General features: G+C 38.3%; 1 protein-coding gene across 4 annotated transcripts in view; it reads left to right on the top strand.

Moving 5' to 3' along the window:
- The first annotated feature begins 200 nt into the window (after window positions 1-200).
- LOC131060780 (choline-phosphate cytidylyltransferase 2) overlaps window positions 201-21,105 on the top strand; it is a 218,502-nt gene continuing 197,597 nt past the window's right edge. The window contains exons 1-2 of one of the 4 annotated variants that reach the window (XM_057994172.2): window positions 201-381; window positions 607-833. In XM_057994172.2, the coding sequence (XP_057850155.1) occupies window positions 253-381; window positions 607-833 (356 nt within the window). In that variant the 5' untranslated portion in view covers window positions 201-252. Of the gene's footprint in view, window positions 501-606; window positions 834-21,105 lie in introns of all 4 variants that reach the window. The other 3 variants (XM_057994170.2, XM_057994174.1, XM_057994173.2) reach the window with 3 other exon arrangements.

The following is a 21,105-nucleotide window of genomic DNA, read 5'->3' as shown; positions in this document are numbered from 1 at the left end:
TACATAAAACTATATTAATGCCCATTGTAGTATTGTTGTGTAGTGACAAAGTACTCTTGGAGAGTGACAAATCACAAGATTATATTTGTGTTGGCCTATGTTTCTTTTAGCTTACCTAACCCAACTTCCTTCTTTTCTTTTCTCTTAAAAATTACAAATTCAATAAAAATAAATAATTTACAACGGCCATTATTAGTGAGATGGCGTGAGGCAGGGGCTTTTCTTTTACGAGTATGGTAGTCTGCCCTCGGAATGGCCTGTGGGATTAGTATTACATGGTGTGCGTGTGCTTTGAGTGAATGGTCATACAAAGAGATAATATTCGGACATATCCTTGAGGGAAATTCCCTGACACGGTATCTCCTCTCTGCAGCGAAATTTGTACGATTCGTTATTCGCTTCACACATTTTTCTAAGCCAACAGCAGGAAAACAAGTCTAGTGAAATTCACAGGCTGAAAATTTCAGTGCTTATTCAACGCAATCTCATTTTGTTGTCAGGTTTTTAGTGTAAATGTTTTCTCGTTGATTTTCTTATTTATATTACATGATTGACGATAATTTTTTGAATATGATCTGTTTTTTCTTGTCAAATTTGATTGGATAGACAGCAAAACTGGCTCGCAGACCTCAGAAGAACGAGGAAAGAGATGATGATGATAAAGAAGATGAGAAAATAAGCGTCTTGGAGGGGCCAAAGAGATTCGAACCGCATCCATCCTTGAAGCCCATGAAAAGCTCGAAGAATGAAAAGCCAGTTAGGGTGTATGCAGATGGAATCTGGGATCTCTTTCATTTTGGTCATGCGCGATCATTGGAACAGGCCAAGAAATTGTAATTTTTCTTCACCTTTTGGTTTTCATATCGGGTGCCTTGTATTTATTCGCCATTACCAGCTAGCAATCTGCCAAATTCAATTTTTTTGAAGAATAATGATTCAATACTTCGAAATTATAGAGTTTAATCAAGCTGGGGTTAGTTAGCGTTTGTTGTCATTGGCTCTGAATAATAATATATAAATTTCTGACGGAAAATGGGGTTTGAAAGGCTTCAGGATAAGTTTGTAAAAATGATGGTTGTTTTCCTGCTAATAATGTGTCAAGAACTAAACAACTGGTACAACTAAGTAGCTAAAGGTGGTGTGGCAATCTGCTCCTCAAGGATCAATAAAATTAAATTTTAATAGAGATGCAAACGTTAATCTGGACTAGCTGGTGATGGAGGTCCATTTGGTGATTTCAATTGTTAGCCCCTTTAGTTTGTACAATTGATGAGGGAAGTGAAACCAACAATCAAGCAAATACAATAACCATGCTTAAAGCCCTTCAAATTGTTATTGTGAGGGGATGGAAGGGCGTAAAGCCCTTCAAATTGTTATTGTGAGGGGATGGAAGGGCGTTTTCGTGAAAGGCATTTCTCAAACTATCCATGCAATGAAGGCAAGTAGGGTAAAGGCTTGAGAGCTCGAGGCTATTGTTGATGGGGCAGCAAATTTGAAAAGGATCCATGCCAATGGTAATAGCCTTGCTGACCTGAGAAGGTACTGCAGACGGTTTATGGTTGGCTCTTTATTCTGATGACTCCCAAGGCATTTTTGATAAAAATATGCATATCTCACCTCCTTTCTCACTATCTTTGCCATAAATAAGAATGTTAGTTTTTTCTATTTTTATCGTGTCTAAACTTTGCCATTATCTATTAGGAAAACTTTATTGATTACAAAGGGAGAACAATTGATTATTGTCCTTAACATTTTGGATTATCTGCAAAGTTTGCGTTTTCAGTGGGCTTGTCAAGTGATTAATAGGTGGCTTGGGAGTGATTATGTCTTCTAGTTTTAACCAATCCGCTGCCCATGCCAACCCACAACTCCAGTGTCTACTTTACCTTTCACTTTCATTGTTGGCGGCTTCTCTTCTATCTGTGAGCCTGGTCTGAAGGAAAGGGGTTGGTACTTTTTAGTTCTGATTGTTGGAGTCCTGTTAAGTCTCTCTGTGTGTGATGTGGTAAAATAATTCAGAATAGGAGGCTATTGCAGGTTTTTCTCTCTTGTCTAGCTCTTATGCTTTGAATATTGGATTCCCTGTTGGCCGGTATGTGTGACAAGGATTGTATGAGGCATATCCCAACTCTCTCTTCCTCTTTCTGACCAGCTGCTAGATTGTATTCTCCTTACTTTCTTCCCGAATTTCCTTTTCAAGGAATGTCTATGGGTTTCTAGCACTACTTTTTTAATATGTGGTTTATACCATTCCAGCTCTTTTCTGCCCATCCCCTTACTGAGAATGACATTTTTCCTTCTCGAGAGGTTTTTTGAGTGAAGTTATTTTGTGCTGTGCTGGGCCTTGATGGGTGTGTTTCTCTGCTTTTTTTTGATGGAGTGGTATAATGAGAAATAAGATGGGAAGAAAGGGTCTTCACATGTCTTCATTTTGTGTGCATGTCTGCTAGTGCTCTTCTCCTCTCCATGGGAAAGTCAATTATCCCATTGCATTTGTTTCCTTTCTGGCTAATGGCACCTCAGAACTGCAAGGATGTGAAAGGGCAAGAAATTCTGTTTATCCCTCCTTATTCTCCGGTAAAGAGATCTTCTAATCACATTACAAACTCAAAGATGGAAGGATCTACGGGTGAGGCTGGCAAATTGACAGTTGGCGGAAGGAAGACCAGCCCTGGAAAAGTTTTTTAATGCTATCAATATTAGAGAGAACTGCAACAATCAGCTTCATGGATTCATCAAGAATTCTAATGTGAGAGCCTCACTTGATGAGTGCATTAAAATGGGGTTGGAGATTATCTAGGATGGTGAACTGAAGATGAATAAGGTTGTTAGTCAAATAATGCAAGATCTTGAGCAAAATCTAAGCAGGAGAAATATTTGTGGAATAGCCCATACCTGCTCTGTTACAGCCTTAGTGGCTATTTCCGAAAGCTTCTTTAAAACTGGTTGAAATATGGTGGTGCATGATAATAATGAAAGGTAATAATGGGAAAACTGGAAGAAAGATTAGAGAAGTAACAACTGAAGTTAGGCACCACTATGTTTCCTGTGTGGATGCAATTTTTGTGGCCCTTAATATAAATCTGCCTCCTTCCCTTGCTCCCAAGGGGACTCTTAAGATGAATAGAGTGATCATGTGGTGATGGATTAACTCCGGTTCTTATAGGATTGCTGGTTTAATGTAAATACTTTTTACTTTAGGAGGCTTCTGATCAATAGGTTTTTAACACTGATTTCCTGCCATACAGGGAACCACCCATAGAAGACTCTTTTTAATTGTCTTATGACTTCATTATTATAATGTAATAGACTTGATCTATTCCGATGAGTTTGATCTTTGTGTTTCTGCCATTCAAGTTTCCTTTAGATTGATGCCTACGAGAGACTAAGAAAGTAAGGAAGAGAGATTTTTTTTGCGTTCAGTATGTTTTACATATTTCAAAAAGTCTGGTTTCTTGTTCGTACAAGCAAAGGAAAACTGAGAAACGGGGCAGGAGAGAGGTGATGTGAAGATTCTTATTCTTTTATTTGTGTTCTATGGACGAGCTGTATGAATATCTTGTTATGCCGAGAGGCATCTACAATGACATCAAAATGTCCGTAAACAAAAATCCATTTTTGAAACAATTTGACATGCAAATGACAGGTAAATGCATGAAATATGCCATGTTTCAGCTTTTGTGGAGGTGCTATTTTATTACTCCAAATAAAATAGAACCCTCGCCACTTGTCTCTAGCTACATTTGCAGCTTTTTGCATGCAGGACTTTAATGGATTTGTATTCTTGGTGTTTTAGTATTTTAGAAGAACATTTATTTTACAGATGATTCATATCTCTCGGCATATTTTACATATATTTTTTAAATATAAGTATACTAGTTTTCTATTATGCACATATATTGAAGAGTGAAAGAGGTGGAAGGAGATTTGGTTATTTGCTTCTGGAATGCAATGAGTGTTTGGATGGATTGGTTGTGGCCATCTATTAAAAGTTTTAACATGTGACATTATGGGTTATTGGGAACTTGAGGTTTAATTGTTTGATGGAATGAAACAAGTGTTCATGTGACATTATGGGTTATTGGGAACTTGAGGTTTAATTGTTTGATGGAATGAAACAAGTGTTCGACATATGCATTTCATTCTTTAACTTCTCTTGTTTTATTGACTCAGTGTGAGGAGTAAACCTTGCTTGGGTGTTGTCACTTCACAAACTTCATGGGTTTAAGACCCCTTAACTCTAGCTGAATTTAGCAAAAAATGTTAAAGGTTGCTATATTAGTTCATGTTGAAGTCAGATGCCATTTTGTAGTATAAAACCTCCCATGTGGCTTCTGCACAGGTTTTGCCTTTCATTAACTTATGTATTGTTCAAATTTTTTATCCCTGGATTTAGACCTTAAGAACAAATTTGGAGTAAACTGGACTTCATCAATTTACTTAAACCTAGAGTGAGTTTGTACACACCACACATGAATGCATGTAATTTATGCAATTTTTAGGTGAGATGCACAATAATAATGTACCAAACATTGTAAATTTTACATGATTTGGACTCAGCAATGTCTAGGAAAGCTAAATGATGAGTCAACTTCTAACTAGAAAATATTGAGAAGATTATATAGATCCTAAAACATGTAAAATTATTAAAAAATTAACAGCAATGAGAAATGGTATATTAACAATGCAGAACCTAATTTGGTTCAAGAAATGTAAAATATAAGCTTCAAGTTGCATTTAATTGACTAGGTACTGAACTAGTTATTTCATTGGCTATAAGATCTTGCTTCTTCCTTTCCTATGAACAATATAATATTGGCAAAAATCTTTCTCAAGAAATAAACTGGCAAATCAAAAAGATAAATATTTTTTCACAAGGAAAAAAACTGGGTTAGGGACAGGGGAAAAAGGGTTAAGCTTACATGTATAAAAATTGTCCAACAATAGTGAGAATACACAATCGCTAGACAAAGGGGTTTCAAAGGCAAATAGAAAATGCCACCATCCAGAGGAAATTTAGAGATTATAGAAAACTGGGAAGAGAAAGAACAAGATGACAAGAAGATAGCATAGCCATTTGTGATTTTGCCATCAAGATGGCAAGAACAACACCCCGATCATGGGAAAGTCAGTGTGTAAAAAATTAGCCAGATGATAAGAAAGGGTGGGTGAATATCTTTTTCAGCAAGCATTGCAATTTTAATCAACATATTTTTCTAGACTCTTTGTTGTAGGAGCATCCTTGGGGGAAGTAGAACATTCCTGCACTGCTAGCACTTAATTAGTTAGTTTGTTTACAAATTTGTTTTAGCATTGAATTGTAGAAGAAGTTACTGTTGTCACGAAAGTTTGCACCCTTGCATGAGCTATTAACTCAGACAACATTGTGAAACATGGAAACAACCTCCAAGTGTGGGACCTTGTGCAAGGGGATTGAATCTCCGGAGAAGGCCAAGTTCCTTCTTAATCCAAGTGCAGGTGTTGAACCGACTCAACACTACAAATTCTACTTTTAAACCTATCCCAACAATTTGCAGGGGAAAAGGGAAGAAGGAAATGCTAAAAAGAAAGGTAGTGATGCACCAATATAAGAGATGTTCCTCTCCCCACCTGAAATGACACAAAGAATCAATCAAAATATCCTGTAGATGCACAAACTTCAGTTGCATGAATGCCCCAAACACATGTATGGAGGTTAGGATTCGTTGAATGTCAAAAGGGGAGAAAGATTTCCCACAAGTCAAACTCATAAACAATTTAACACAACATATACATGAGAGAAAGACAAAACACTTACACTTATAATGAAGGTAAGAAAACATACACAACATGCATAAGCTGAAGAGAGGCAAGAATGATGATTTCAATTCATTCTCAGGCCAATGGCCAAACTTATAGTTGCGTAAATGCAAGAAAATATACAAATCTTCAAGAGAAGTGAAAGAGTAGAGAGTAGCTCAAGCCAATAGTGAGAGAACCTTTACAATGAGGCTTAATAGCCTATATATAGCAAACTGGTTGCAGAGAAGAGACCAATGGTCAAAGAGGGGAAACCTTGACCCTGGTGTGAACAGGAGAATGTCAGTCTGAGAAGGAAAGGAAATGCACAGATTTGGCATGTTTGTGCGTGCAAGCAACTTGGCCATACCTTGATAAGGCAATCCCAATAAGAGGAGTACTTCTAGAAGGTGGATTGTTTGACATTCCAAGGTCATAGCATGTAGACCTGACATGAAGGCCATCAAGTAACCATAAATAAGCATGGCATTGGACTTCACTTGATGACAATCCTACAAAAAACATTAAATGTGCTCTTGTAGCTCCACGAATGTAAGTAGACAAGTCGTAGGGGTTGGTGGAGCATTAAGAGCCTTGAGTGTTGATCACGTCATCTGGAAGTGCCGCAAGTCATCAATAGTCAGACGTCGGGTCCTTAGGAGAACACTGCAAGGGGAGAGGAGTCAAGAACCTTGGAGACCAGCAGGAAAGGAGGAAAGAGAGGAAAGGAGGTTTGGAAATCCGGGGTCCGGAAGGAAAGGAGGAAAGGGAGAAAATGAGGTTTGGAATTCCTAGGTTCCGAGATTCTGGGGTTTCGGAGGAACAGAGGAAAGGGAAGAAAGGAGGTTCGAAATTTTGGGGTTCAGAAGGAAAGGAAGAAAGGGAGGAAAGGAGGAAAGGGAGGAAAGGAGGTCCAGAACCGTCTCTTGACAAGATAACACTTAACATTTCATGATTTCATTGGTTTTGTCCTTGATCAACTGGGGCAATGCTTGTCCAGAAACATATCTCTGATCAGTTCTCACTGATGGACCAAGGGTGTCATAAAATGACAATAGTTACCACATTTTATTGCATTCCACAATTAATTCATCCAATTTTGGTAGAGCATTTAGGACAAGTATTTGGAGGTCATTTCCACAATTCAAGATAACTGGATGTGTTGAGAGACTTTTTTGGTTGCGTGACCTTGTATGAGAATAATTGTCTGTCATAGTTGCAAAGTTGCTTTTGGCACTAGAGAAATAGGAGTTTGTGACAATCAAAGAGCATGTAGGAAGAATTATTAGACCTAGAGGGGTGAATATTTGGCACCGCACAAATTTATATTCTATTGTTTTGGTTCAATTCAAGAAATTAGCTCACTAGTTGACTACATGTTTCATGTAGTATTGAGATTTGTTCCACCTTTCAACCCATGTAGATCATTAAGGAAGTTGGAGAATGATATAAATATTGAGTTCCAAATCATTGAAAATCATCAACAGGGAGCTAGGAGACATTTTAGCTAGATTGGAGCTCCAAGTATGGTTGTGAAGGGAATGGATCAGGAGAGGATTCTAGGTTAGAGGTAATTAGATTCAATATTTCTTGTAGGACTGCAGCTCAAGATATATATGCCATTGTAGTAGATTGTAATTATTTCAGAATTTTATAAAATAAGATGGATCTTTCAAAGTTTGGGGTTTTTCCTCTTTGAGGGTTTTCATAGAGTATATTTGGTGTTACTTTGTTGAGAGTTCTTGGCTTATGTGCTCTTGTTCATGGCTGCATGGCTGGACCATTCCTTGTTGGACCCTCTAAAGTAGCCCCACCCCAAATTGCAACCAATTCCTTTGTCAAGCACTTTGTTTGAAATTTTTTTTTTCACAACCCTTGCCAACACTGATATCATAACAATGGAAATAGACAATTGCAATAGATGATGCTGTTATATTCATTCAAAGTGCATTCCGTGCTGATACAAGTTGTATGATTGATAGCCAACACAAACCATTCACTATATAATGATGATACAATAACTATCATTGCATTCACTATTAAAACTTAAAGTTTAAGAAGTATTTAAGCTTCAGACTTGTAGTAGCTGGTGAATGAGTGGACAGTCATTAATCCCTGAACTATAGCTCTCCAACCTTCATATGATGCAGGGATTCAAGGGTGATCAAATTTGTGGTGCCTCCAAGCCACTTCCCAACTCTTCAAACTGCTCAGATTTAGGTAACAACAACCATCAACACCTAACAGTCACCTTTCAGAATGAAACAATGCACAGATAAGTCTGTCATAGAAAATTGGAGGCGTCTAGTAGGACAGATGTCACAACTGATAGGCCAACATTGGGGTTCGAGATAAAATAGGTTCAGCTTGGTCTAAGTTTCAATCCAAGGATTGTAAGCTTGTGAAAGGTATCGTGGCTATTTGCACAAGGGCTGCAGGTAGTGAGATGAGTGGGGATGAAATGCAACCTACAAAGAATAAACTTGCAACAAATCAAAATAATTTTGCCATCAGGAACTGTCACTTCCTGGCGACAATACAACAGAAATTAAACTCATAGCTCCACAACAAACTAATCTGCAAATCAGAAAACAGTACAAACCATGAACATTTAATCTAGAAAATATCTCATGTGAAATAAACAACAAACCATGCTTGCAAACAGAATAGAAATGATATTTAATAAAGAACATGAATAAACTCACATCTAATCTAATAGAAATCACCAGTCATCCTGAGAAGTGGATCCTGCCTCCTCAGTACGTCTAGTGATGGAGTAAGAATTCTTTTCTATGCTGCTTTGACCATGAAAAATGTTCCTTTATTTATCAGAAATAATACAGCTCAATACAATAGACTGCATACAAAGAAATCTGCCCTCCCCCTTCAATCTGCCTCCAAGCTAGGATATATACAACTCCAATCTATAACAGCTACATATAATAATAGATAGTTTGTTTGGGCTGGCAACCAACAAACTGGAAATAAGTGGTTTACGTGAAACCTTGCATTTTGGCCATATATTAAGAACGTTTTGGTTACAATAAAGACGAGAATACAACAGATTTCCATCACGAGTTTCCTTCCTTAGTCCATTTGGTCAAGTCTTATTTACTCTATTTTATGCTGGTCATGGATTAAACATTGTCTTGTTATAACAAACAGCGGAAATAGAAGATTTGTAGTTCCTTCTACATAGCTGGAAAATGCATCCCCATTCAGATTTATCCATCAAAAATCTCATGGGTTCAAATAGCACTGTAGAGGTAACTAACACCAACTTGGAGGCAGATGTCATCTTTGAAAAGATCAGAGAATTGAATTGCTGGTAATATATGGAAGTTCCTGACTAGAAAGTGACAGGAAGCAAGCTGCAATCTATATATTTGCCAAGGCTTAAAATAACAATGCATATTAGTGAAGACAATCAATAATTAATTTTCATAATATAATCTCAAAACTATATTAAAACCTCTTATATATATGTAACCATATGCAACATAAAGGCAATGAAATGGTATGATATAGAGCATAATGGAATGCTGGAAGGGGTATGAAGGTGCATGAAATAGGCTAGAATATGACACAAAATGGAACATAATTTGCTCTCATCATTTCTCCCCAACTTAGCATATTGCACATCCTCATGCAATCATTATGATCGAGAGGGCTTTGATTTGAATTGATAGCCTTTTGGATTTATAGGTTTGGCCTTCTCCTTCACCCTTGACTATTATACCTCATCATATTATATTTTATTTTTCAAATTTTATATCAATTCTTCTTCATAGAGAGCCTCATGGATTGACTTTCAATTACTTTTCACCATTGCTTCATAAAAAGCTTCATGTTTTTGCTCAATATTCAATCCAATGCTTCATGTGTTTTTTTTTTAAAAATTCTACACACCATCAATTTTTCAAATTCTATATATAGGAGGTATCATGGAAAATTTTCTCCACTTCTAACTATGTGAAATGGGTGAAATGATAGGCAACATGAACGAAGAAATGATAAGGAATATGAAGGGTGAAATGATTATGGAGGAGGAAATAATGGATTCTAGGATGGGATGATTAAGGATAATGTGAAATAATGGATGAAAATATAGGTAATAAGGATGGTATACCTTCCCCCAACTTAAATGGTTGACTGTTCCTTGGGAAACAAGGAGAGAAGAGGTATGGAGGTTGCACACATGATTAATATAATAAGAAACATTAATAAAGTTAAGAGATAAAATAATGAAAAATAAAACTGATTGTTTTACCAACTGGCATGTCCATTTATGCCAAGGTAAAGTAGCCAAAAGAACTTAGCAATTGTGAATCTCGAGCAAGGAAGGAACCCAAAATTGTGACAGGGATTGCAACACCATGAAAGATCGCGATTTGACTGAAGCATCATAGAACAAGTGGTGGCTAGCTGATTCCACTTTTTGTAACACTTCAATTGAATGCGTAGCACTTGCTATAGGTGATCAAAGTCATGGTGACCACAACAAACTAGAGCATAGCTGCACAAGTAAGCGACAGGAGATGCTAGGGACACCCAAAGAGTGAAACTCCTTAGAAGCATCCAAGTGTACCTGTAAAATTATGAGTCCAAAGGAAGAACACCGATTATTGCATTTTTGATAACGACAAGTGACCACTGGTAAACCAGTTTTCAATCACTCACTGCCTAGTGGCACTATAAAAACAGTTTTTACCACTAAGAATTTATTTCAACTACAACCCGCTAGAAACTAGTTTTCAAATTGTAGTTGTCTAACAATGCCCGAAGGTTTTCATTGTTAGAAATTATTGCATTTAATTTTTTTTTTTCTTTTTTCTTTTGAAAAATTGCATATAATGACCATAGAATATGAAACTCTCATATGGATGTTGAAGTGAGACCCATCCAAAACTGGGAGTTCCTTTTGAAGCCCTCTTGAATAAAAGTCACTGTTGAAATTGGTTACATGTAGAACTTGAAATGAGGACCAAAATAGAAATATACCTTCACAAAGATTGACCATTCATATTCTCATAGCATGATTGCTACAAAAGTTCTTGATCCCATTTAGCTCATCCCACCATATCTGAAAGCTGACTGCAAAACTGTGGAATACATGCCTGTTGATGTGTTTTTTATGCACAAAACATTTCAGAATAAAGTACCAAGGTAATTTACCCTCTCTTGAACAAAATCACCTCAGATGCTAAGAATGAGATCAACTAAAATGATTCCAAGGTTTCTACATGTTAGGTCTTGATGAGTGGGTAAGTTTAGTGGTTGATGTGAATTGTTGTGTTTCACTTTGGGGACTTACACAAATGTTTGGATTATCATGAATGATGCGGAATAGGTGTGCTGACAACTTAAGATTTATCAAAAGGCTTTGGATTTACTTCTCACTAAAAAAGGGGGAAAAAGAACAGGGTTCAAGAAATCTATTCTAAAACTAAGAATGTAGGAAATGATGAATGGATTTAATGGAATCAAACCAGACAAGGTCTCACAATCCGGTATTGACACAAGCTTATTGCAATCATCTAAGGTATACTTAATGATTTTCAGACTATTACCATCAAACGTAGACACCATCCAAGTTGATGCTTGTCAATGGACGCATAATAGTTGAAGTTATGCTTACTCAAACTCCAGTTGACCAAACAAGGTGCACTTACCAACGGAAAGAGGCTAGTGGTATGGACTAAGGATTCCACACAAATGAATTCAACAAATCTTTCATTCAATCTAACATACATGAAAATAAATTCTAATCTAACTTGGAGGAATTGAGAACCATGAATGCAAATACAACATTTGAAGAGCAAAATCACCAACAATTGAACAATGATTAGGATTCAAATAGCTGTAGCATATACCAACAATTCTACAAAAACTCTCTTTCTTAGCATACTCCAAGAATCTAGCCAATACTGAATCTAACTCCTCCATGGAAATGCTAGGCAAGGTATCCTACTGTAAATCAATCACATCCAATGAATCCGAGCAAGCATTCAAAGTGTTCTCCCATTCAGGCATGAGCTTCTGCGAATTATGAACATGAATCAACAAAGAGACCAAGTCATCTATCTGACTCTTCTTCAAAGAGTCAAACTGGCAAAAATACATAAATTTCATCTTGTCTCTTAATTCGGCTAAGTGTAAACCACTAGCATCACTAACATCAACACCCAATAATTCCTCAATCGAGGCAAGGATCTTCATCTGAATGTCTTGCATTAATCCTTCCATCTCCATACAACTCGACTGGGCGTTCTCATAAGCTGATTTCTTCAAGGCTAATGCACAATACCAGCCATGGAAATCGTATTTGTCTCCATTGTGCACAATGTTCTCGCTAACCAAGGTGGAATTAGGAACCTTCTTCAATGCCAGGAGGCGTGGAATAGTCTTCTCTTGGATAGGCCGGAATTCTTCCCAAACTCCCTCCAAATACTGGATTCTGAATACGAGCGTTGTTGTCTTATCATATGCTTGGACAAACTGAGTAAGGAAATCATCTGCCTGCTTTCTTGTGCTTTAAATCCACTTTTCCACCTCTGAGTGTGTACCTTTCGCTACCTCGCAGTGTGAATGTATTCCATGGTCAACTGCAATAGGGGAAATAAGGGTGGGATCTCCACGCCTTGTCCCTACAATATACTCTCTGAGTCTAATATTTTCTTCTTTGTACCTTTCATTCTCCGCAATCGCTCTGTCTAACCTTGCATTGATTGCCTAGAGGTTGTCACCAATCTCTTGAAATTCCTGCCCTGCGGATGGACGACCAAGGGCGACTGAAGTGATCTGGAAATCCATGGGAGTAGCAGTGTCCACTGTCAGGCCGGCTCTAGGAACAACAATCTGCGCAATCCGCATTCCTGTCTCATCTCTAGCTATGTGCGACAAAATCTCTGCTCTCTTGGGTTCCTTCTCCTTAGCACTCCTAGCTAGGTAGTCATCAATATCATCAATAGGCTATACCTCTATCATTTGTTTACTTTTCTCCATGCTTCTCCTTAGCCATTTAGGAATAGCGGTTATCTCCATACCATCATCGAGACATATTTCTCTATCAAGTCCTTTCAATGCCGAGATAACATTCTCATTGTCATCAGGATTATTCCTGGTCCAATCATATACCTCATTTCCCAAGCTAACTTCCAAAAGGACAGTAGGGGATTCCGGCTGATCATTATTCTCATCAGGAGGTGCAGATGTTGCTGTGGCATGGAACTCCTGAATATTCTCTGGTAGTATCACTGTGTTGGAACACTGTTGAGTCTCCTTATTCTGCTCTGTTACTTCAATCACTTTGATTGATGAGACACTGAGAGGGGGTGAAGGAATGATAAGTGGAGTGATAGTCTTCTGTTTCTTCTTCACCTCCTCAATCTTCTTCCCTCTGGCCTTGACTTCTCCAGGCACGTTCTTCCTTCTCTTGGGAGCTTGACTCTCTTCGTCTGCATGAATCCTGACATCACTGACAGTCCTTTGATCATCCTCGGAAGTAGATTCTTCCGGCTTCATCCTTTCATAAGTGAAGGGAATGCCCATGTCAACTAATTTGTTCATCTGTATATCCACCCATGTGCGGGAGAAATTCAAGACCTCTCTCATCAATACATTTAGGTCAATCTCTTCTGACTCTGACCAATTTGGCAATAGGATTGCCTTCTTCATTTCATTCTCATAATGTGGGTGTGTATGATCCCTATCATCTAATACCTGATCAGGGATGAGGAAAAGTCCACACTTCCTCATGAAATCCACTGACATTCTGGACCACATTCTTCTCTTCACTGCTTGTTCGTCCATTAAGTTAGCCCAATAATCCTCTATGTCAACCTTATGAGTGAACTTCTCTCCTCTGATCCTTCCGACCTTCTTGTCTGGATCGAATCTTTCTCTTTTCTTGTATGCTGCAAATCTGTAGAATGCAATCTCCTCATCTGCAGTGCTGGCGGCTATGGCGGATTGGCAGACCTCTTACATCTTCCCAACTGAAATAGGGAATGTCATTCCTGTCTTGTGCTTCTCTCTCTGGATAACATCGAACTCTAGAAGCTGTCTTACCACTTCCAACAATATCATTCTATCGGTTGGATACCTAGGAAGTCTATAGGGTTCAGATTGAAACCCATGAATCCTGAGGTATGTGAAAGTGGGAAACTGTATATACCACGATCGATATTTTTCTATTAACTCTGTTGCCTCCTTGGACAATCTTCTATGGATTCCGCCCTGCAGCATCCGTGCGATGTACATAGTGAATGCATCATTCACTCTCTTGTAGTCTTCAATTCTATGCATGCTCACCTGGGGGTAGCATTCATAACTCTTAAATTGTCCTTGCCCATTCTTGACTTCACCTTTGCATATTAATCCTCTGTATGAAATAAATCGTGCAAGCAGGTACACCAGGTAAGAAGTCATGGCGAATGACTTAGACCGCTCTACATTTCTTAGCTGGAAATCCAGTTTGTCACTTATAATCTTGGACCAATTCACTAGTGTTCCTCTAAGACAATCCTGGATGAGGTAGAACATCCATCTATGAAATATTGCTCCTTGCGGCATCCCCATCACTTTGTTGAGTAGGAATATCAAATCACTGTATTCCTCCTTAAAATCTATGCACATAAGTGTCTTGGGAGCCTTGGAATGATGAGACCTAGGCTCAATCATCCACTCTTTGTTAATTAAATTCTTACATACACCCATCTTCTTTGTGTATCTGTCTGCATAATCCTCCTTGGTCACATCCTTCATGTTTGTTCTGCATGGAATTCCGAACACCTCAACAATGGCATCCTCAGCAAGGTAGGCGATGACAATGCCCTTAGGACTCTTGATCATTCTTGTGAGCGGATCGTAACATCGTGCACATTCCAGGATCAACTCACTGCACTGTATGGATTGTGGAAACCCAGCGGCATGGAAAATGCCACTCTTCATAATATTCACATATGTTGGGGAAGGAACCTGATCTCTGACTCCGAACATCCGACGCTGCATCTGGTCGAAGTCTAGGAAATATGCAAGCTAAAGTGCAAAGGAGTATACCGGATTGATGATGACTAAGGAAAAGGTGTGAAAGGTTGTGTTTTCACACAACGAATGTCTGAAGACACCTTTCGCAGTCAACAATGGAGGTCAAAATTCTGAAGACAACCTGAAAATCAGACTTTCAAAACATGTTGCAATCTTCAAAATGTGCATAAAATCAATAAAAATCAGTTTTATTGATGAAACAATCATTTTCTAGAATGTAAGTATGGCTGGTAAAATTTAGTTTTCTGAGGACAAGTCTGAAAATCGAACACTTCAGACTTACCAGCACCTTGCAAAGTGGTTTAAATCCCTGAAAATGATGAACAATTGCTAAGGAAACAACCCCAAGCAAATTCGCCAAAATTGGTTAGGTGGCTGGAAATGAAAATTTATGAGGACAACCGCCTAACAATGGAGTTTCAGACCTGCAACAGCGATAAAATGGTTTAAATAAATGCACAAAAAACTCCATAAAACACCTCCAAATGCTAAATGTTCAAGTTGGAATTGGCTGGGCAATAAAAACTTAAGTCTGAAAATTAATGGCAGCCATTAATGGAGGTCAAAATCTGAAGCAAACCTCAGATTTGAAGCGAAATTAGCAGGCTCGAAGTGATGGCAGCCACCAAACATGCATGAAAATCATCAAAATATGGCACCAAAACACCTCCCAAGCAAAATCGAAATTTCTCCAAGTCTAGAACCAAAATGGAAAATCTGAAAATTGTTGTCAATGGCAGCAATCTGCAGCAATGAAGGTCTGAACAACAAGCACAAATGGTGGAGGAAAAATCGCCCAAGTCTTCAATCATAAAATTGCCAACTTTCACCAAAAAATGCTAAATTTGGAAAAAATTGCCAAACTTAGCAAAATCGAAAATCTGAAACCGGTCTTTAATGGCAGCCAAGAGGAATAGATTAGCAAGCTGGGAAAAATGGAGGAAAACAAATCCTCAATCCCACACTTCACAAAAACGCCTTGCTAAAAATTTCGCTCAACTTGGAGAAAAATCGCTTTCATGGAGACACCTGGCAGAAATAATAATAAAATAATGCTGAAGTTCCTCTCATATACTTGCTTTCACCTCTCACTTTCACCACACAAGCAATGTGGGATAAAAAACACTTGTATAAATACTTGCTTGGTGAAACCCTAACTTGCTTCTAGAAGGTTCAAACATTTAATAATCATTGCAAGTTATTAAATTTTTGCTTTTAAATTTTAAATAATCATTAATAATTATTTAAAAGCAATCAAAATGGGGCTTGTTTATTAAAATATTACAATTTAAATCCAAAATAAAGCCTCCAGGGGAAAATCGCTAGAGGTTGGGATTGAAAAATCCCTTCAAAAATCACTTAAGTGTCAAAATTTGCCCCATAAGGGAAATTCGACCCATGCTTGGATAAAAATCCATGCTCAACTTCATCAAAATGCACATAAAAACCCTCCCAGGGGAAATTCGATGTGAGTTTGGACAAAAATCCAGACAAAAATGCACTCATTTTGCAAAAATCACCCCCCAGGGGAAATTCGATGTGTGTCTGGACAAAAATCCACACTCAAAACTCACTTAACTTGAAAAAACACCTCCCTGGTGGAAATTCGACCTCAGTCTGGATAAAAATCCGGACTCACAACTCTTCATAATGTTCCCAGTGGAAAATCGATCCCTGTCTGGATAAAAATCCGGACAAAAATCCTTACAAAAATGCTCAGGGGAAAATCGATCCCTATCTGGATAAAAATCCGGACAAAAAATCCTCACTTAGTTGTCACAAAAATCCTGGTGGAAAATCGACCCAGGCATGGAATTATCCTTGCATTTTAGTCCACACTTCCAGTCCGCACTCCCAGGGGAAATTCAATGGTAGTCTGGATAAATAGTGGGGGAAATTAGTAGCTAGTTTGGATTTCAGGGGAAACCCATGTGTAGTATGGATTTTGAGTGGGGGATTGGGTTGGGTAGTCTGGAATGTGAGGGGAAAATCACCTCTAGCATGGATTTTGACCCTTTAACCCTTGGAATAAGGATTTCCCTTAGGATTTTATCATTTTAACCACTCAAAATCACTCAGCGACTTTAAATTTGACTGGACTTATACTAATTTTCCAAAAATATGAGCGAAACGCTAGGAAAATATTGGAATAAAGTGCGAAACCAACTTAAATATTACCTTAGGAGCGAGAAAACAACTCCAAAAGGTCTGTGAATACCTTGGCACTTTAAAATCATTAATGCGCGTGTTTAAAAACACGTTAACGTTCAATAGGTCTAACACTTAGCAAAACTTAGGATCATTAAAATATCATCTTTTGCAACTTGATCCTAACACTTCAAAAACCCTAGACGACACTAGGCATGATCAAAATTTCGAGACTCAGGCACAGGAAATGCAAAATTGCCCACTAAGCAGCCAAAACCCTAACCTAACAACGCAGGAAGCTGGCAAAGAGGGGGTTCCCGTTAGCAATGGGGCGATGTGTGAAAAGGTCACAACAATGCCCAATCACTTGGTTAAAAGAATTACTTACAAAAGAAGCAATCCACCAAAGAAAAGGCTATGGTGGGAAAGACCAATGGAGTCTCTCAACTTATCCGTATACCTTTAGATGGGCAGATGAATCAATCCTTATGATGAAGTGTACGGATCTGCATTAGAATATGCTCAAGCTTGTTATAGGACCTCCACATGTCTTCAAGCTGTCTTTGGATGAAGAATTAGCCTAGAACATGGTACTACAAGAGCCATGATTACACCAAGTTGTATTTTGTCCTCTGCATGGTCTAGCATCAAGGATGGTGAAGAAAGAGAATTTATGTCCAGGAATGTTTAATACTTTGGCACAAAAATCCTCTTGTGATCTACAAGAGTGAAGCACAAAAGAAACTTTCTTCTGACCATCTAGTGAGCAATGCCAAGAAAGTGTCTTGGATACCCATGTAGAGAATCATTAATTGGTATTGGTGTAAAAATGTTGAGTAACCACAACGAGAAACCTGGAACCATGTTCCCAAGACCAAGCATATCAAGTATAGTAATGTACAATATCATCCATTAATAACTTTACCATTATAATTGATTGATTGATTAGAAAACGAATGGTACAGTTATATATATGAATAAATATTTGATAATAAAATGGACGAATGACAATTAATTGTTGTGTCAACATAATATAAATGAAATGCTAATCAACACAAGAATCCATACCTTGATTTTGTCCAAAGCTCACACATGTGGTTTTATTAGAACCACCAATGAAACAATCAATGAAGACTTTGTCAAGAATCAACCAATGAATTCCAAAATTCAAGGGATTTCCCCCCAACTTAATTTCATACTACAAAAGCATGAAGGTATTAGGAAAATCCAAGGAATTAAGAAATGCAATGATATATTAAATAATACCTTGAGCCATGTTAAAGGAATTGTCATCACAAGATAGTCCAAAGAATCAAGAATGAAACAAAACATATACATTGAAGCCATGATTCGTGTCAAATGAACAATCATTATTTTGTAGCATGTGTAGTATGGTCATTAATGCATTGAAACTCACAAAGTTGTGCTTAATCAATTATTGGTGGGCCTAAATCAACAAGTGTGTGGGGAATACCCATTTGTACCATAGGCCTCCAAAGATTGAAATGCTTGAGAATAAAAAGATTAAATAAGAGATCTTGGAGGTTTTCATAATGCATATCTTGGAGGTTTTCATAATGCATGTCTTGAGTGATTAATGTATCCATTATAACATCTCGTAGTGTATGATAAATTTCAGCACACACACTGATTAGTTCAATGACCAAAATAGATTCAAATCGAAATGCTTCTTTATATGTGTGAATATCTTTTAAATGCTGTGATTTGCCGAGTAAGTAAGAAAAACTGAGTGGAGAACCCTATAATTGATCATGTTCTTCTAACTCAATTAAACCAAAATCACATCCTTTAATTGTAGATATGCATTTCAATTGTAAGTCACCAATTTCAAACACATAGCTAGAATGTAAAGGCAAATATAATACAAAGAGTAGAGGAAATAAACTTGTCATTAATTTTAGGCATTGAAATTAGTTTGGTCAATGAAATTGCTTGGAGAAAAAGGAATTTTTTTTGAAAAATGTCATTTTTGCACATAAATGCTTTGCTTGAATTTGAACAAGGAAAATAAAAGAAGCTATTAAAAAGTGATAGAGGTTATACAAAAGAGAGTGAGGAGTTTGTTTTTGATATGAAGGGGTAAAACATGTTTTGAAAGAGCCTTGAAACCCTTTATAAGTAGCTAAGCTTCAACAAAACATCAACAAAATTCAATCAACACAACAAGAAGCTGCTCAATAGACCAAACAAAACACAAGACAAAACACCAAACAAAGTACCAAAGACCTACACATTTTCAAGTATTCTAGTAGCTTCCTTGCAATTTTCTTTTTTCTTCTTCCTAGCTCCTTTTCTTACTACGCCTTGTTTTAGTACTGGGAATTGCCTTCATAGCTTTACCCTTCGAAATGGGAACTGTTGTCATTTTATGACACCCTTGGTCCATCAGTAAGAACCAATTAGAGATACGATCCATGGACCAGCGCTGCCCTAGTTGATCAAGGAGAAAGCAGAGGAATCATGAAGTGTGAGGTGTTGCCTTGCCCTCCCTTGGCCTTTTCTTCCTTCCCTGGAACCCCGAGGTTCCGAATCTTTGTCGCCTCTCCTTTCTTCTCCTGGAACTCCGGGAACTCGAGTTTCTGAAGTTTCTCTCTTTCTTTCCCTTTCTCTTCCATTCCCTGGAACTCCAGAACCCAGTTCCTTTCTTTTCTTCTTCCCTTTCCCGGAACTCCAGAGCCTCGAGGTTCCGAAGTTCCTTTTCCTTGCCTTCTCCGGAACTTTGGAACCCCGAGGTTCCGAAGTTCCCTCCTCTTCTTCTTCCTCTTCCCTGGACCTCTTCCTCGGAACTCCGGAACCTCGAGGTTTCGAAGTTCCTTCCTTAGCCTTCCCTTTCTTCTCCGAGGTTCCGAAGTTCCTTCCCTCCTTGCCTTTTCTCTCTAGTTCCCTCGGAACTCTGGAACCCCGAGGTTCTAAAGTTCCTTCCTTAGCATTTTTCCAGTTCTCCGGAACTCCGGAACCCCGAGGTTTCGAAGTTCCCTACTGCGCCTCTTTCCTCTTCCCCGGAACTCCGGAACCCCGAGGTTCCGAAGTTCTTTCCTTGTCTTCCCCACTTCGGGAACCCGAGTTTTTGAAGTCCCCCAGACTTCTTTCCGGCTGGCAACACTTCCGGATGGCGTGATCAACACTAAAAGCTTTAAAAGCTCTGACAGCTTTGGTGACTTATGCACCTTCTTTTGTGGAGCCATAAGAGTGCATTTAATGTTTTTGGTAGGATTTTTATCAAGAGAGATACGGGGCCATGCTTGTTGTAGTGACTTATGTCACGTCTGCATGCTCTGACTTTGAAAGGTCAGTCAATCCACCCTTCTCAGGGTTGCCTTTTGTGGGTAAGGCTAGGTTGCTTGCATGCACAAAAGTCAAGTGTATGCACTTCCCTGCACTCCCAGGCTGATATGCAGGGGTCATGATCACTCTTGTAACCATTTTTCTATATAAAGGTTGTTAAGCCTCATTGTAAAGGGTTCTCTCCCTGCTGGCTTGAGCTATTCTATGCTCTCCCACTTCTCTTGTATTATTTTGTATTTTGCAACTGTAAGTTGGCCATTGGCTTTATAATCAATTGAAATCACCATTCTTGTCTTCTTTCAACTTATGTATGCTGTGTATGTTTCTTACCTTCATCATAGGTGTATGTTTTGTGGTTCTTCTCTCATATATGCTGTGTTAAATTTATTTATGAGTGTGACTTGTGGGAAACCTTCTCCCCTCTTGACATTCAACGAATTCTAACCTCCATACATGCAATTGGGTCACTCATACAACTGAAGTGTGTGCATCTCTTGGGTGTTTCAGTTGATTCTTTGTGTCATTTCGGGTAGGGAGAGAAACAATCTCTTCTTGGTGCATCACCTCCTTTTGTTTTAAGCTTTTCTCCCTTCCCTTTATCTCTGCAAGTTGTTAGGATTGGCCTAGGAGTTAGTTTTGAAGTGTTGAGTTGGTTCAACACTTGCACTTGGATTGAGAAGGAAGCCGACCTTCTCCAGAGATTCAACTCCAGTGCACAAGGTCCCACACTTCGGGGTTGTTTCCATGTTTCACAAGGTTGCTGAGTTGATAGCTCAGCAAGGGTGCAAGCTTTTGTGATAACAGGAATCTCCAAATGTTCACTAG

This window comes from Cryptomeria japonica, chromosome 10, assembly GCF_030272615.1.
Source record: "Cryptomeria japonica chromosome 10, Sugi_1.0, whole genome shotgun sequence".
NCBI classification, from domain to species: domain Eukaryota; kingdom Viridiplantae; phylum Streptophyta; class Pinopsida; order Cupressales; family Cupressaceae; genus Cryptomeria; species Cryptomeria japonica.
The sequence above is the reverse complement of the archived record's forward strand: the minus strand, read 5'-3'. Positions and strand labels throughout refer to the sequence as shown.